At 40.2% G+C, this 19,334-nt stretch overlaps 1 protein-coding gene across 1 annotated transcript; it reads right to left on the reverse strand.

Moving 5' to 3' along the window:
- Nucleotides 1–8,641: 8,641 nt before the first annotated feature.
- Nucleotides 8,642–12,004, reverse strand: LOC146454818 (uncharacterized). Its single transcript, XM_085095355.1, has 2 exons — nt 11,954–12,004; nt 8,642–11,451 (listed from the first exon to the last, which is right to left on the reverse strand). The coding sequence occupies exon 2, from the start codon at nt 10,817–10,819 to the stop codon at nt 8,642–8,644; it is 2,178 nt and encodes a 725-aa protein (XP_084951481.1). The 5' UTR covers nt 10,820–11,451; nt 11,954–12,004.
- Between the last annotated feature and the right edge of the window lie 7,330 nt (nt 12,005–19,334).

Consider the following 19,334-nt stretch of genomic DNA (forward strand, 5'->3'; position numbering starts at 1 on the left):
TTCGGAGCCGGACAAAGAGTGACTGGGGAAACTGTTACTGCGACCATCTGTGTAAAGAGATTGGTGACTGCTGTGTGGATTATGACGAGTGGTAAGTGTTATAATAACATATTTACCAGTAACGGTGGATATCGACGATATAAGGAAGTGACAAGATATTACATGATATCCGCGCGGCATTTTGCATTCCTTTCCAGTAAATTCAAATTCAGAAACAGCAGATCAACCGAAACAGCGAAATGAAGGCCTTGAAACCAAAACAAATATGATAACAGTATCATATTTGCGTGGTTCCATATCACCTTATTGATTTCTGACTAAAGTCAATCATATGTTGCAATTTAATCACGTACAGGTACTGTTCGCTTAGAACGCCTTAAATAGAGCAATTCCAGTCAGGAAGAAAAGGAACTTCTGTATGCAGGACAACCTGAACGACAGCAATTCAATTTATCTACAGAAGAATATAACTGTTTACAGCTGTATTAATTGGTTTACATTTTGCCTTGTGGTAGTCTGATAATCAAAACCGTTCATTGATGCCTCTTTTAAAGAGGCCAAGAGAATTCGCCTTGTTTTTCGTTCCTTAGGGAGATTGTTTCAGAGATAAGCTCCGACTATTAGAAAAGTTAGGTTTTAGGCCGTCAATTCGTGTCTTTGGTAGAAACATTTTTTGGGTACGGTTGCGTCATAAAGGCCTAATTCTTGACAAGTGCTTAGGTCGAAAGGTAGAGGCCGAATGCAGATAAGTTGTGTACAAGAACCTTATTGTTATTGTTATCTTTTCAGGAATGATCCTGGCATTGTTAAAGCTCGGAAATTAAAACCAGAGCAAACCTGCCGAAGAAGGGCATCAAACGAGATGAGTTCAATCTTTGGTTACGTCATGGTGTCTAACTGTCCATCATCTTGGCAAAACGCTTCAACGGCAGAGAAATGTTTGTCCACCAATTACTCAGCCGATCCTATCACAGCTCTGCCAGTTGTTGACATGACAGAAAATATTACTTATGCGAACATATACTGCGCCATGTGTCATGGTAGATCACGTGACCTTCACTACTGGAATGTCGGTATCCTAAAGACGCAAAGTTATGTCTCCCTGCAGGATATTAAATCTTCCGAAGCCATTTGGGAGGTGCATCCGTTTGTTACTTTGGATAAATGTATTATGACGCCACAAGCGGCCAAGATTTCTCCTGACACGAAGGAGAAAAAGTACTGTCGTGATTACGTCAATGGCATCAAGGTTAAAATTGATGAAGACCCAATGCGCACTGAAAAGTTCAAGAACCCTCACTGTGCCGTATTATCACTGCCGAACAGTATACTCAACAAAACGATTACGTGTATAATAGGAGATCGATTAACTCCCAGGTTAAGCTCTATGCTTTTCGTCCTCTCCAACCAAGCTGACGTTAAACCGGACTTTATGCAAACAATTGTGCGTCTTCAATTCAGCTGTCCAATCGGGGAAATTTACGATCCATTTCAAAGAAGATGCTTATCTGCGGTTCGCTTTGGTTTCCACAACAACAGCACCGACACAACAGAACAAAAGCCGCAGAGATCCTTGAAAAGCTGTACAGGTCCTTACTTTAAACCAAACGAATTTCGTCTTCTAACTAACAAATCTGTTCTCATCATTAGTCACCAGACGACGTACAACAACGACAGCTACATCCTGATCAACCAAACATTAATTCTGTGCGCAAACTTTTCTCGCAACTACACTATCTCAACGACAACGGCAAAAGATGAAAACTTTTATGGTCAGAAAACGTCTCAAAATCACTCATTTACCCTGCGAATCATCACTTATGTTGGGTTCTCGCTGTCAATCATTTCCCTTATTATCCTGCTGGTGACGTATTTTCTTTTTGCTGAACTACGGACATACCCTGGTAAGGCGGTGATGCATCTGTCATGCGCAATAATAGTTATGCAGTCTGCCTACTTTGCTGCAGACCCGGATGTCGTCTCCTCCGCAGTCTGTGCCGTGATGGGAGCCTTGTTGCATTACTCCATCCTTGCTGCTTTTCTCTGGATGAGTGCTATCGCTTACAACACGCACAAAACTTTCTCAAGGCCAAGTAAGTATTTTTTCAACTCTGCTCCACTCTGAAGCCAATCTCAACGCCCTTGCTCCTCGTCAATATCAGTTTTTCCAGGGGCACCGAATGGTCCATTTCGGTAGATATCTGTTCGGAAGGACGAAATCGCCTCAGAAATGTGAATGTAGGTGTAAAGAAATCTAACGTTTGCCTCGGTAAACTGATGCTAGCTCAAACTTTCGTAACACTAAAAAACTAATTCCTTTCGTTTTAAAGGGGCAAATATGTGGCTAAAATGCGAGATTAAATCAGCTAGCATTTTTGTAAAGCTAAGAACAGCTCGTAAATTTGGAGAATAAGATTCCGTTCCTTAAAGCCTTAGAGCAATTAAAAATTTCAGCTAAGGCATCCAAACAGATCAAACTATATTTGTGTTGGTTCTCTGTTTTTTTCTCGCTAGATTCTTTTTTCTCTTCAAAGATATTTCTCTTTCATAGCTCATTTGAAAACGCATCTTTTTTTCTTTCGAAATTGGTGTGAACAGAGCCTTATCCGCTTTGGAGAACTTGTTTTAAGAAATCAGCCATTTCTGCTGGTTAAAAACATCGCCTTATAGTATTGATCGAAGGCCAAACCGGAGGGTAAAAATGCGTTTATAATTTGTTCGAGCAAAGCGTGGAAAAAAAGTCGCAGACCTGTAACCAACGCAAAATTTTTGCCCAGGCGGTAGATATAAAAACTAAAGCTTAAGATACTGGTATGCTGGTTTAAAGTTGATAAAAACAAAACAAATCAATGCGCCTTTCCTTGGACCATTAATTTTATACCCTATGGCCCCATATTTGGAACAACCCATGATTCATAAACTTATGGACTCCTCCTATACCGACAGCAAGATCAAACTTAACAGTAGATATCAACTTAATGAGTAGCTTGGGTGAAGAAAGAGGAATTTCTTCCACCCAACTTCACACAAACAGCCAACATGATTGACATTCGCTTAAATCTTTCTATGCTGGTTTAAATTCTGTTTCAAACTAAGGTCTTGAAAGTAATTTCCATGGAAAAATTCCTATAATATTTTGAATATCTTGAGCTTGGATTTTACCAAAGAAACAATCTCGGTACGGTTCCTTCTTTACTATAGCTACGGGCCTAGGACTAATGAATAAGCAGACGCATTTTCTCTTTTACCCCTAACTAGACCGGGCTTTTCTTTTGTGTTTTGAGATAAGAGGGATCCCCCCCCTCTAGACTTGTCAACCATGGAGGCTATTACAATGGTCCTTGGAGGATGAGTAGTACGTAAAGATTTTCCTTTGGGGTCCACAACGGAAAGTGATGACGTCATATGACGTGGTAATTACGTCATGGTTGCTAAATGGAAGCCATCTTGGATCTTTGAAAACTTAAGGAAAGCGACATAATTAAGCGAAAAGTAATCAAAACGAAAAGAAAGAGACACTAATATGAGCTAAAAACAAAAACGTTACAGTAAAAAAAATAGTTTCTCTTCACTTTTAAAAGGGATTTTCCATTTTCTGTAAAAACTGCCTGTCAAAAATTGATTGCCATGTTTACATGAAGTCAATTTTTTCCCAGATAAATTTCCTAAAAAGTCTTGAAGTTTCATGGGGTGTGCGTAAATATCAAAAAAGTTATTCAGGTTCAAAGCCACCTCGGGCAGAATCCGACCCCCACCTCCCCCTGTCTAGATAGAGTTAAGTAAATATACACCTTCTGTAAATACACACCCCTTGTTCACACTTGACATTGCTTATTGAGTAAGGATTAAAAAGATATTCTAACAAGATCTGAAAGAATAAATGAGAGAACTTTGTTTGTTTGTTAATACTTTTGACGGTGGTAAAGTGTGCTTTTCATTTCAGTTCGTTTCGCGTGTTTAGGTGTGAATCCGTCAAATCCTTTAGTTGTTGCTCGTCAAAGGAAAGCCTACATCTGTTACAGCTTATTCTGCTGGGGGATTCCCTTTGTAGCTGTTGGAACCTGTCTGGCTTTACATTTGACAAAGACGGGAAATGTTGCTTACGGTGAGTTAGGATTTCCTGCATTACAGGTTGCCAATTCCGAAGTTCAAAAAGAGACTGGGCCCTAGTTTTCACATTTTTTAAATCACGTTTTCTAAAGAAATGAACCCCATCGCCAGAAAAATCACGGAAAATTAGTACATCTACCAAGCTTGGTTATGTTTAATTTTGTATTAGCGAGGCTGTGATATGTCAAAGGTCGCTCAAATTCCAGACAAATGTCCCTCTATTCTGAGATGGCGTTCTTTTAACACCACACACAATTTCTTTTCCCAATTTGCGTAGGAAACGTCATGGGAACGAGGTTGGCATAAAAATACAGCTTTCATAGGGAGTACTCCACCCCTTCCCCTCCTGTAAGACATTGTAAGAGCTTCTTTTTTGACTCGTGAATGGGCGGATGCGCAATGAACGAGATATCGTAAAGAGGGGGAAATATCGTAGCTGTTTCCTTCTAAGAATAACTTAGACTAATTAACAATCAATGATTTTGATTAAATTCCAATAAAATTAATATAAAGTTTACGATGGACCGAGAAGGGGCACTCTCACAGAGATTTTGCCGTATGTTAGTAAAAACTGCTCAAATATTTGATAAAGAACCTCTTCTCTAAACCCTCACTGGCAGGCAAATGTGAAATATAACCAGCTTTTAGCGATTTTTCCAAAATACACAGGGAAAACCTGACAAAAATGGCCAGTTTTCAAATAATTTCCATCTTAGCCATCCGTAGCCAAAGATAAACGATACTAGTTTCTGTGCGCTGGCAGGGTTATTGTTAAAACCAAAGGCTCCTGTGAGCCAACTCGTGAATGCAGAAGTGAATAGTAGTAGCCGTAAAGCGGTACTCGCATCAAACTACGCTACAAGGATTCGTGAACGCCATGCCGCATTGCGGGAATGCATTAATGCTTCACAGTTTTAATGTATTATGTATAAACAATTAAACAATAGCCCTTTTCACGGTTAACTCTGTTCAATTGAATTACAATGAAATCTAGCATGTATGTGAGGCAATTTCGGGCTATTTTGTAGTTTTAGCCCGAAATTGCCTCGCATCCACGTTGGATAACATTGTAATGCAAATGAGAAAAATCAACCTTGAAAAGGGCTATTAAATTACACACGCAGTCTGATTCCTTCCGATACGCGAAGCAACGCAAAGGTGGACGTGTGCGTTCTTTTGGTGGTTGCCAATCGACAAAAAAGCGTCCAGATTTTCTTTCAAGAACCTCCGTAATTTTCTTTCCTCGTGTCGTGTTGTTGCCGAATGAAACTTGATACATGTGAACGATTTTGGTTGTCTAGCACGTGACCCGGCAAAATCTTGCTGTTTTCAGCATGGTAATATTCCTTTTTTAGCTTTCTACGTTCAAACGACGGCTTTTGGCACGTTTTATATCAGAAGAAGCTTTCAATCTTGCTTAAGTTGCTATTTTGGCTTTATCCAAGTGTACGTAAATATAACAAATACATCAAGCGTTGCGATGATTGTCGCTTTGCAGTAGCACATTTTCAGTGTTTACATTTGTACTGTTAAATCGATCATGTCGCTCAAACTGGACCCCGAATGTAATTTATTGCGGCTTCTGTATGGGCAAATTTCATTCGCTAGTTGCGAGGACATGTGTTTGTTCACACAAGATCACGCCCAACTGTCATTTTTCATCAATAAAGGTAGAAAAACAGACAAAAAGCTTTCCTAAATAAAACTTTATTCAGGTAGGTCTTTTTATAGGTCTGAGAAGGAAAAACTGTATAATTTTCGCCCCGGTGCGACTTGCAAGCGATTTGAAGTCAATTTTCAAGCAAATTTATCGGGTCAAACCTGTATTTATTTGCGTGTTGTATTCCTAGAAACACTCGAACATTACCAAGAAAGTTTGCGTTTTAAAAAGTTCATTTCAGATCCGCTCGCTCATCGGGTCGGCTAATCGAAGAACAATTTCTGCACCGTTAATGCTTGTTTTCTGCTGTTGAAACTGTGAAGCATTCCTTGGGAATTCTTATTTCGATTTATCGTTTGGAAAATGTATTTTCCTTCCAAAAACACGAAATTGGAGAATTTTTGAGTTTACGACCAGTGTCCAAGGTAAATTCCACTACATTACGATAATTCATTCACTGCGCATGCTGTAGAACGCTGGTACAAGTTCTCAAATGAAAACGGATCTCCAGCATCTAAGATCAGTATTTTAATTCACCCGCACACACAGAACATTACATGACAACAACTCGACCGTTAACTCGCATCTCGCTTATGAATATATTACAATCATAATAGCTTTATCCTGATTGGACAAATGGTGCATAATCATTCTTGAACACTACATCCCTCCTTTTCTTAAACGAAACCTAATCAACGCTACGTATCAGGGCTAAACAAAAAAAATGAAAGCCTTATAATTAGATTCGTTACAAGCAAACAAAACAAAACAAAATCTAGCTTAGCAGTCACGATATAAGCGGAACCACTTAATGGCATAACATTGTCCTTGAACTGCAAACTAATTCCTTAACGATAAAACAGTCATTGAACCGCGAAGGTCTTTGGACTTGGTGAGTAGACCTACGAACAACATTCGGGCGGACTTCCGGTTCTGGCAGTTTACGTCCATTTTGTCCTTCATCTCGTCTGTTGTCTCTTTCTGCTGGCTCTGGATCCTGTCTGTCTCCCTCACGATCAGCTGTTTCTGCTGGCCCTGGCTCCTGTCCGTCTCCTTCACGATCAGCTGAACAACTGCCATCACTGGTTACGGACGCGGACGCACCCTCCGGTACATTGTATTTCTTGACAAACGCTGTGTTGCGCTTGAACTCCACTCCCACGTCATTCCTGACAGTTACCTCACTTCTGGTCTTCTGAACGACCTTAAATGGACTTGGATGAAAATTGCTTGACAACTTGTTCGATTTTTCTGCTTTTAGAAGCACTGCATCGCCGACTCTGATTGACTTAGGGACGGCGCTTCTCTTGTCGTCCGCATATGTCTTCCCTTTCAACTTGTTCGACCAGTCTTTGTCGCGTGTTTCTTCCCGTGAAACGTCCACCGTCTCTCTTCTCAGTTCCGGTAGTTTGGACCGCATCTCTCTTCCAAACATCAAAGAGAAGGGTGTGGCCCACGTTGTGACCTGCGGGGTAGACCTGTACGCTGTCAACCATGTAACCAATTCAGTGCGGAGGTCCTTCTTCTCCAAATGTGCGATGCGCAGACACTTGAGCAAAGAACGATTCTGACGCTCGACCTCGCCATTGGCCTGCGGCCATAATGGAGTAGTCCTTCGATGTTCAACACCATGACCACGTAGAAACGTCTCGAACTCCTCGGACACAAATTGTGGACCATTATCTGTCCTCAGGGAAAACGGAACACCAAATCTCGCAAACATCGGGGAGATCGCTTCAATAATCTTTGCGCTCGTGGTAGACTTCAAGATAGCCACTTCAAGAAATCTGCTGAAATAATCAACCACCAACAGAATACTTTCTCCCGAGGGCAGGGGACCTAGCAGGTCTGCACTGCAATCTTGCCACGGGGCGGTAGGAGGCAACACACGAGACATAGGCTCAGGCGGGTCGTAACCTGAAGTAACCTGACAGCCATGGCGTACCTTACAAACCTTTTCTGCGTCCTTGTCCATTCCCGGCCACCAAACTTTATTGCGAAGTCGATATTTCGTCTTAACCATCCCCTGATGGCCTTCGTGCGCCAATCTCACGACCTTGTCCCGTAGGATCCTGGGAACTACAATCCTAGTACCACGAAGCAAAATTTCACCATAAATACAAAATTCGTCCTTGATAGGAACGTACGAGGAGAGTGTACAACGTTCCCAGTTACCAGAACGCACACAGTTCTTCACTTGACATAGTTCCTCATCATTGTAAGACGCCTCCTCAATTTCTCTCGGGGACAAAGCAACAGGCACGCTGTTCTCTACGATGGTTTTGACGAAGTCATACTTTTCGCCAACGTCACATGACTCCACAGAGTTTAACCTGGATAAGGCATCAGCAATGTTCGTCTTCCCTGGTCGGTACACCACTGTAAAGTTAAATCCTTGTAAGCGCAACACTCATCTCTCAATTCGCGCGCAAGGCGCGAATGTATGCGCTCTAAGGGTTTGTGATCTGTTTCCAGTTCAAAAGTTTCACCAGTAACGTACATGCTGAATCGTTCGCACGCCCAGACCAATGCGAGTGCTTCCTTTTCAGTCTGACTGTAACGACATTCCACATCAGACAAGCTTCTGGACGCATAGGAAATGGCTCTCCACACGCCTCCCTGCTGTTGCGTCAGAACTGCCCCTAACCCCACTGGGGACGCATCAGCAACAATTCTTGTCCTGCAGCCCACCTTATAATAAGCCAGTGTCTCGGCTTGTGTAATCAGCTTCTTCAACTCTTGAAATGATCTCTGCTGTTCCGCACCCCACTTGAACGTAACGCCCTTCCTGGTCATCTCCTGAATGGGCTTGGCTATGGATGCTAGGTCTGGCATGAACTTCGCTGAATACTGGACCAAACCCATGAAAGATCAAACTTCACTTGCGTCCTTGGGAGGTCTTGCGTCTCTAATAGCAGCCACTTTCTCTTCACTTGGATTAACTCCGTTACTTGTCAGTTCATGACCGAAGAACGTGAGCTTTGTCAGTCTAAACTGGCACTTGTCTCCATTCACAGTCAGCCCCACTTCACTCAGCCTGCCAAGCACTGCAAACAAACGTACATCATGCTCCTCTATGTCCTTGCCATGAACAATGAGATCATCAGAAATGTTCGCAACTCCCGTACAACCCTTCAAAACATCACGGATAATTTGTTGGTATTTCTCCGGTGCTGATGTCACACCAAACATTAACCGCTTGTATCGGTAAAGCCCGCGATGCGTGACAAACGTTGTGACGTGTCGACTCTCTTCACTGAGCAGAATCTGATGAAAACCCCACTTGAGATCAATTTTGCTGAAGACGGTACTTCCGTTTAAATCATGTAGAAGCTCCTCCACCGTTGGGATCGGATGCCGTTCTCTAACAATCGCCTCATTTGCACGGCGCATGTCCACGCAGACCCTCAAGTCTCCGTCTCCTTTAGGCACAACTACCAAAGGTGAAACCCATTCCGACGGCCCCTCTGGTACTTCTTCTATTATGTCCAGCTCCAGTAGTTCGTCAAGCTTCTTATCGACCTTTTCCCGCAACCCGAACGGAATTCTACGCACATGCTGTGCTACAGGCTTCACAGTGTCGTCAATGTGCAGTTTCAGCTCATACCCCTTTACGAGACCAACGCCCGAAAACAAACTGCTGTATCTCTCACAGACATCACACTCCGCTCGCCCGCTCAAATTATTTGCGTGGAAAGGACCGATGTGTAAGACACCAAGCTTCTCTGCGGTTCCACGACCTAGCAGCGTTCGCCCGTTGCCCTTGACAACCACGAAGTCAGCCGTACAACCATTACTGCTGCCCGAGAGCATAACATCTGCAGTGAAAGTGCCCAGAGTTGGTAATGGTTCTGTGCCACCGTAAGCGAAAAGTGCCTTAGCTGACTTGCGAGACTCGCACCTGATTCCTCTCTGCTTCAACAAGTCCCAGGTTTGCTGACTCACCACATTGCAAGTAGCCCCTGAATCGATAAGGACATCCGCTAAATCCACTCCTCCGATGATCAGAGTTACCAAACCACTATCTTGTTTCACTTGGTCAACGCACTGTTCTACCAAGAATGCATAATCAGGACTCCGCTGAACTGGTCCGGTAAATTGTTCACCATCATCTCCGCCAACCACTTGGTTTGTTTCTCTTGTTCTACCAGATCTAAATCTTCCTCCACCAGCAGTACTTTTACCTCCACGAATTTGACCTCCGCCCCCACTAGCAGCACCTCTGCCCCGACCGATAATACGTCGGCCTCCACTTGTAGAACCTCTAAACTCACCCCTAGTACGACCTTGAAGCGGTGGACACCTAACCATGAAATGCCCAATACCACCACACCTTCGACAAGCTTGACCGCGCGCGGGACACTTCTTGTCTCCGCGAAAATGACCATCTTGACCACAACCAAAACATATCTTGACTCTAGCAGAATGTTTATTCATACTCGACTTTCCACCGACTGCATTCACTTGATTGGCGCTTGCGTTTGTTCCCATCACCTTCATCTGGCGATCGACCGCCTCTTGTGACCTCGCAATCCTTAACAAATCGTCTAAACTCACCGCTCCCTCCTTTTCCAAAAACTTGCGACGGATAACACTCGAATGACACTTGTCGATCACTTGATCGCAGCTAGCCGCGCGTTGTCGAAGTCTGCAAACGAACTGATCAACCGTTTCGCCCATCTCCTGTGCAATCTGTCTAAACAAATGTCTCTCAAAAGGAACGTTTGCCTTCGGGATAAAATAATCATCCAGTACTTTCATCGTGGCCTCGAAAGTAGTAATCTCGTCCTCGCTGACCAGTGTAAAATATATTTCTTGGACGTCAACACCCGCCGCATGCAGCAATAGAGCTCGTTTTTGTGCGTCGTCCGTAACTCCCTTTCCGGTAAGATATAACTTGAATGAACGCTTCCACTTCCTCCACCATTGACTCAAACCGTGCGGATCACCTTTCGTATCAAACGCCGCCAACGACCCGACATCTAACGAAACCATCACCGAACCACTCGACCCCGTTCTGCTACTTGATTCCGATTCACCACCCGGCATCTTTAACTGCTTAACCGTTAAATTAATGACCCGTCGATTCTCGAATTAATCCTTGAATTAAAAATCCTCGTCGCCAATGTAGAACACTGGTACAAGTTCTCAAATGAAAACGGACCTCCAGCATCTAAGATCAGTATTTTAATTCACCTGCACACACAAAACATTACATGACAACAACTCGACCGTTAACTCGCACCTCGCTTATGATTATATTACAATCATAATAGCTTTATCCTGACTGGACAAATGGTGCATAATCCTGCTTGAACACTACACATGCCTGAAAGTTGGCAATCCACCGATCAAGTGAAAAGCACACATTGCGATAACTCGTTCAATGTGCATGCGCGCATTTACAAGTTCAAAACGTAACCACTATTCATACGTCATCCATATAAACATATATTTGTTTAGAGTTATTTAAAGTGACAACAAAACTTGGTGACACTGCCTCTTTAAATCACAGCCTAGAGCCAGATCTAGAGTTATTTTTCAAGAAACATTTTGTATTTCAGGTGACGAAAACGACGACGGGTGCCAGCTGTCTCTTCCCGCCCGTACGTACGCAGTCAGCATTCCTGTTTCCTTGTTGCTTTTGTTCAATATTGTCTCATTGATTCGCACAGCTGTGGCTATCAAACACAATGGTCAGGTTAGTTGTTGTTGTTTTACAAAAACTCACCCACAAGTACGGAAGAACCCCGCTAACTCAAACCAAAAAATAGCTCGAGTTTGCCCTAGCGGGGTTAGTGTTCAATTTCAGTTATCCTGGTTATAATTAATATAATATCGTGTTTTTTGTCGTCAGTCGTGAATTTTGTAATTGTAGGAGGGTGCATTCTTATCATTAAAACAATTCAAAAGCATAATTTTTTTATTCCAGGGAAACGTGGCAGCTACAAATCAGAGAAATCAGCCAATCATTTTACTGAAATTGACAGTTGTCATGGGGATCACGTGGATTTTGGGATTTGCACTGGCTTTTTATCCCACTCCTTACTTGGAATATCTCTTCAATATAATCAACAGCTGCCAAGGTGAACATGCTTTCTTTTTTTTAAATTTCATACAATAATCTCTTCTGATCAGTTTCCCATTTTATTTCCGTCCAGTTTCACCTTCACATCAACTCACCTCGTACCCAGGTCTCCCCTATTTTCGCTCCAGTGGACTAGAGGATGAGAGACCCTGAAAACGAAGTTGACAGCAAGTTACTGAGACAAAATAAGATGGCTTCGTTTTCAGTCGTTATTCTAAAAACTGATTTATGAGGGTACTTTGGTTCCCCTGGGAGATTTTACGTGACCGTTACACATTGCTGTGCAAAAAAATACTGTTTTCAAATTTTCAACTTTCTATACATTGTTATAATGGGTTTATAGTCGAAACAACTATTACAGACGATTAAAATCGAAATAATCAGTGTAAACATTTGTTTGGTTTTATCAACAATTAAAAAGGAAATTTGGCCAACGTAAAGAGATTCACGGAGTACTGATGTTTTGAACGTTTCGAAGCGCTAACACTCGAAATGTTAGTTTCCACCGACGCAACACCACAGTTTCTTGAGTAACTAATACTTTTATTTGCGGTAGTTCGACAATACCGCAGCTCTAGGATAAATGAACGCTGTCGTGTGACACCAAATTTACAGGGGCGACCTGCACCGTTTTCAACCTCTTACATGTTTGGTCGAGGGGACAAAAGAACGAACAGCAGAACAATGTTCCAAGCCCTAAAAAAATGCAGCTGCAGGTTATCAGGGTCCAGTGAAAAGAGAGCTTTTGAAAGGCGCAATTCTACTGGGCTTATGTCGTTCTATAATGAAGGATTAACTCTGCTTGGTACCACAGCCTCGTTACCAGGCATTATCGCGCTTATCGAGCGATCCGAGCTGCCTGTTGAGGTTTGGGACCGACTACCTGATCAGTTCGGGTAGCGTTTGCTTTCTGCTGTATTCTTGATCTTACCCGATTATTTTCGCATGCGCAAAAGCTTTAACTCGACCATTTAGTCAATTCTGTTGTCTTTTTAATTCACTGGGCCTGGTCATCAGCCTCATTTTTGTCTTCATCTTTTTAATTCACTAGGCCTGTTCATCAGCCTCATTTTTGTCTTCAAGAAGCGTGTCTTCAAACTGTACAAACAAAGGGTCATAAACCAAACACAACCTGAAGTGACAGCAAACGGAGGTGAAGAAAAACCAGAATGTTCGATGAAACCCTAAGCCAAAGCTGCAGCTACAATAACAATAAGCTGTGCATTTAAAAACAGAGAATCCTGAAATATCAAAGTAGTTTTCAAGTGCGCATTGTTTTGTGATTATTTAACAATTGTCCTGCGAAATTGCGCGGAATATGGCCTGCCTAAAATCAGGGGATATTCCACAAGATTGAGGAGGATAATTGTTTTATTATTCAACACACTGATTAACAAAGCACAGTTTTATTGCAGAAAAGCTGGAAACGATCTTTATTTTGCAATTTTTCTCCCCCACAGACGAAATTACGTATATCGCAGGAAATCTATTGACTACAAAGGTTGTCGAAAAAAACGCGTAAAAGCGTACGCGACAATGCCCAATAAATTTCAAAAAAAGCTCCCAAAACATATTTGCCGCCATCACAGGTCTTAGCTGTACAGTCGAGAGATTATGGATTCTGAGCTTTTATTGAAATTTACTGGGTATTGTCCAGACTATCTGATAGTCAGTTTAATGACATGCCTTGCACCTGGTTCCTCTTCCGCCTGTGACTGCCCGTGCTACGGTTTGTAATCTTCGTGTTTTTTTAATTGTTCTCATTTGTTATTTTTTACTTGATTTTTCTAAGGTCAGGGTTGCGCCTCGCATGGGTATCATACCCCGCTCGCGCTAACTGTTTTCGTCTTTTTTTCCTAATTTCTTTCTTTCATATTTTTAGTCTGTTGTTATTCGTTGGTTAATTCATTAATTAATTATTTGACCAATAAAGCTGAAAGAATAGAATTATTATGCGACTACCTTCCGTCGCGTACGCATTTACGCTTTTTTTGAACAACCTTTGTCGAAACAGCTGTATATACCACACCCATATTTGGGCAGTGTTACAGTGTGTTGAATAATAATCCGGATTAAGAATTTACGTAATAGATAGTATTCTCCGGTCTTTTGGGACCTATTCTGTTTTCGTAATAAGCAGAATTCTATTCACATCATTCTGTCCCTGAGAGCAGAATCAACGGAATACAGTTTATTCAAACTAAGAGGAATTGCGTTCTTTTGGGAGGGTTTTCAGTTTTATGGGAATAGACAATATTTCATGCGTTGTTTTGAGAACTAAGGGTGCGTTCGATTGACCCGAAATAGGAATACACACAGTAATTACTAGTCAGTTTAATCAAATATTAGAGAGTGCATTCGAAATGCCTATTTGGGGAGCTACAGTATGTGGATTGCATTGTCACCATGTGAGTGGATAAAACAAAAGAAAATTTGCTCACATAGTTTGCATAAAAATGGCAGTTAACTCCCAGAGGAAAAAAATCTTATTGCTCCTATCCACCAACATGACCATCATGACGTCACATGCCAATCCTCCTATATGACGTCATTCAAAATGGCGACGAAAATACATTCAGCGAACGAAAAAGATCTACTGGTATGCATAGGACAGGCACGCCAACAGATTAATATGCGTCTCTTTCGTCAAACAAAAACGAAACAATAAATGTCTCATGGCGTTACTGAAATACAAAATCGCTCTTAAATTATCATGTGTCAGCGAAAGTTTTCAAATATTTCATCTCAAATTTACTTCAAAGAGAAATCACAGCTATTCCGCTTATTGTTAATCCAGAATACGGTCAATCAAACGCAACCTAATATTGTGTCTGTTCTGTTATTTCTGAACCGCAATAAGAATAACTAGAATGTGTCCTAAGTTGAGTTATTTTTTACTGTTTTTAGCGACAGTAAGAAAATATTAGTCCACAGCACTTCTCTTACCTTCTCCTACTACCATAAGTCCTTCGTGTCACGCACACGAAAAGTATCAACTCGGGATGAAATACTCTCCGATGCTCGCATACCGAAAAAGATGGCGACTGGTACATTTACCCGTAATTCTTAGCGTACGACTGGTACATTTACCCATAATTATTAGCGTACGAAAACCCTAAAAACGCTCATAAAAACGAACAGAAAACTTCTACAAACTACAAGCATAGAATACACAATGGTGTTAGGACAGGGACGAATTTCGCAAAAAAAGCTTTCTATGTGCTTTATTTGGCCGTGTTAGGTTAGCAAGGTGTTGTAAAATGTAAGCTGCCTTTTCCCGTACGATGGACTTGCTTTTTCTTCTACCTTCAACAGCACGTTGTGGAGGATCTTGATTTTTTGTTTACTTACTTTTTGTCTTTACCCATCTTCAAGCTGAATTAATCCTTCAAGCCCTAACAGTGATCAGCATCAAATTTCTCCTTGTAACATCAATGCTTATTCAACCCCTGAGGTCATGAGAATTAAGGACATGACCACCCAAGTTGAATTTGGTTCTTGATATTTTAATGATGTCTCCCCAGTACATTTATAAGAAAAGTATGGTGACAAAATAGGAGAATTTGTTCTCTGGTATTAGGATTTAAAGGGTTAATTAATTAAGACAAAATGTGGCACCTGTTGCTGAACAGAAATCAGTGTAACAGCTCTCCGGAAGGTATTCAACTGCATTTGAAGGAATATGTTAGTAAAGATCTGCAGCTATATGCATAAACATTTCAAAATGATTTTTCTTCAAACTAACTGGACTACAGTATAGCATTTTATGTAGCTAAATAGAAAACAGTATAGCAGTATATACAACTACGTAAGAATAAGTTTTGCTTACTAAATCGTACAAACGTTGAGCTGTATGCAACTTGTAGGTGCAGTGTATCGCATAATGTAAGCTAAGATGTTCGATTTTTCGCTATGGTTGTAAGAGATTGTCTGTTTAACTGAAAGATTGTGTGGAGTGTGTTGCATTTTAAGTGCAAGTCTTGTTTGTTTCGAGCTCCATTCTCACTCGTTCTTCAAACTGTTATATAACGAGATGGTCGGGAAACAATTACTAAAGGAGAGTTTTGTTTTATTCCCATGGTAGCGCTTTGCAGTCTGAGCACCTCAACCCTCTTTGTAGTTTTTTGATTTCTTTACAATCTAAATGGGGCTGAAATATTCCCCAACGGAACAACTGTTATTTTCCCATACAAAAAGAAAGCACTCCAGAATTGTATTGTTCCGTTTGACGGAATATTCTCACCGGTTTTTCTATAGAAATGGGAAGCGCTCTTAACCTCGACTTCTTGCAGTCACTAACGAAAAGGCGGCCATTTTTTCGTTTTATGCCGCTACCGATGGTGAAATGAACACGTGGTTTGTGCCCAGGAGATAACAGAAGGCTATTCAGTATTCCCCGCCCTTTTTATAAATTTTTATCGTTTTTGAGTTACTTTGAACCTCATTACGAGAGGAAGCCTAAGTGCAAAGTTTCTATTATACAAATTAGCTTTTTATTCATATGCAAACAAAACTAATTTTCATATGAAAAGCTTTGCACTTGCCCTCGCTTTCATAATCAAGTTCACAGTAATTCGGAAGTGACCTATTGACTTCAACAAATGGAAAAATCTATACTTTGCAAACCCGTATATTTGGCAAGAAGAAAACAGTTTAGCAATGAACACGTACCTATACAATTTATAAATGATTATTATTTATTTCGTTCTTTAAAAATATACTCTTATTACTCCTCACTAAATAAATATCATCGTTGCATCGTGTTCTTTGATCCACACAGATAATACATATCTTATTTTGTTTTTCATACATTAAATCAATTTGAGAACCTCTCGCTATTTGAAACCGGAAAATTTGTTGTTCTTGGACGCTGTTTACAGTAATTATTTACTGCTTTCTTAAGCCCCCATTTTCTCAAACGAATATTGTTTCTCTTGAGGTTGGAGGCAGCAGGAATTTAGTGTAAAAGAAGTGGTTAAAACTACTAAACTCGAACAGGACCCACAAAACCCCAAAATACCTTATTATAGGAATCAATTATAACGATGGATGTTATTAACGCCAATATGAAAAACACACGTTAATTTTAAGAACTTTAATGTACGTCATTGTTAGTTACAATCAAACTATTTTACGGCATCGTTATTTTAAGACACCCTTATTTCCAACAAAGTTACATGTCATCTACCTGTACTTCTCCGTCAGAGTCAGTCGACACATCGTCATTTAATATTGATTTTAAAATGATTCGTCCATGTAACGATCGTTATCTCCAGCCTCACCTCTTTTACTTTCTTGTGCAAAATGTCCTTCGCGTTTCTGTCTTCCCTTTTTACAGTCACCTCAATAGCAATTTCTAAACCACCTTGAATAAGCGGAGATGTCTTGTATCTTATCAGGTTTGACCCCACCTCATGTGTGAGCACCTCTCTGCAGTGCTTACCAGGTATATCGGCTTAGATCTATTGAAATATGTCCCACGTAGACAGTAGAAGGGAATAGCATTCCTGGCAATATTGTTTCCCAGCAAATGCAAACTGCTGGAATTTTGATTTGATTTTAGAGCTTCGCTAAGCATATAATGAGAATGATCCACCCCATCAAAACAACTCCTTTTTCCTTAAGTACAGTCGACCAATCGTTAGAAGGGGAAGGTCGGTGGTCTTTACAAGGAGGAAGAAGGGAGTGGTCACTTATGAGGAGAGGACATTTTATGACGTCTTTTTGTGGGCTGAATAACGTCTGCGCATGTGCGACATGTCATGACAACAATCCGACTTTTCGGCGCTAAAGTGATCTGTAGTTCGTTTTCGTGTTTGAAAACACACTGGACAGGGACACCCAACGGAATATTTAGGTAAAATGTCTGTTCGAATGGAAGGTCCCCTAAAAATTTCGAAGACCTTCGAAAGTTTTTGCCTAACGATGCCCTAGACTTTTCGAGGTTTTTCGGAAAACCGTCAACTTGCCCTAGAATTTTCGGAAATGATGTGCTCACGTTTTATAACACATAATTTTCTGATGGTCTTTTTGTCCTCTGAAATTTTGTCCGTCGTAACTATTCTAAAGGCTGATAAAATTTCCGGTGAGAAATTGAGGTATTATCAGGAATTTACATTATTTAGGTCTGACAGAGCGTATAATTTTATCCCCTAATTACCTTTTTGGAGGAAAAGGGTTTACGCCTATAATATTCGGATGAGCATTTATATTCCCTTAGATTTTCGCTTAATTTTCGTCGTAACAGGTATAGCGAAAAACGTCCCCTAAAATTTTCTAATGAAATTATGACTATTGCGTGTCCTCGAACTTTTGGCAAGACCCATCAGGATAGCTAAAACTTTCGGGTGAGACAAAAAAAATGCCCCTTCAAACTTTCGACACGACCAAAGTTCCCCTAACGTATCCAAACAGATAAATATTTCTTACGGCAGCTCCAAATTAACCAAAAAGGCTTCTAAAGCATACAGAAATCCATTTCAGGTACTTCTGACGTATTTACGAAGATCTTTTCTCGTCGGCGTTTATCTATCCACCCCTGACTGTACTCAGGTTAAAATAACTTTTCTTACATAAGCTTTAGGAGCTCTGGTCAGCTCCATTTTGCTTTGCTTTCATAATTCTGGAACAGCAATAATAATTGTAGCGAAAAAATATAATAATAATAATAATAATAATAATAATAATAATAATAGTAATAGTAATAATAATAATAATAATAATAATAATAATAATAATAATAATAATAATAATAATAATCATAATAATAATAACTGCAGAAGGGGCCATTTGAGAGATGTGTATTTTTTTATTATTTTCTTTTCTTTTTATCAAGTGGAACTGATTTTAAAATGCCGAATTTCAGTTTTTTAAAACTTCATGGCATTTGTTTTTTTTTTTCTTTTTCTTTACAAAAACATTATTGCTTTTCTTTTAATCGAAATAAATTGTAAATAGGTTTTTAATAGCACTTTTTTATATACTCTTAACTTGTAAATAGCAATTTGTGTGGAATATTTTAATAAAGAATTATTATTATTATTAATTTATAAATAATAACAATAATAATAATAATAATAATAATAATAATAATAATATATTTTTATTATTAGTACTATTATTACTATTATTATTATTATTATTATTATTATTATTATTAATATTATTATTATTATCCCAGTTTGCTAGCCTCCGCTCGGCTTAATGGCATTAGAATGGCAACTTAATCTTTACAACCTCATATTCTAAGGCAAAAATGAAAATACAATCCCTTGTTTACGAAAACTGCCGAACACCAAAATTACAACGAAAACAATGAAACAGCTAATATATTTCAGCATGGTTTCAACGACAAGACAAATTTCACAGAAAAATCGAAGAAATGACACCGTAGGAAGTAAACTGTCTGCAAGAAAGCGAGACGGAACTTTCTACAATAGGAAATCTCTTACCGCGTGGCGCGCGAGATTTTAAAAT

Source organism: Pavona decussata, unplaced genomic scaffold (assembly GCF_977016875.1).
Source record: "Pavona decussata unplaced genomic scaffold, jaPavDecu1.1 SCAFFOLD_300, whole genome shotgun sequence".
In the NCBI taxonomy this organism is placed as follows: Eukaryota; Metazoa; Cnidaria; class Anthozoa; order Scleractinia; family Agariciidae; genus Pavona; species Pavona decussata.

Bases quoted from the DNA above. Each gene is read 5' to 3' on its own strand.
- LOC146454818 (XM_085095355.1), bottom strand. From the start codon at position 10,819: ATGCCGGGTGGTGAATCGGAATCAAGTAGCAGAACGGGGTCGAGTGGT.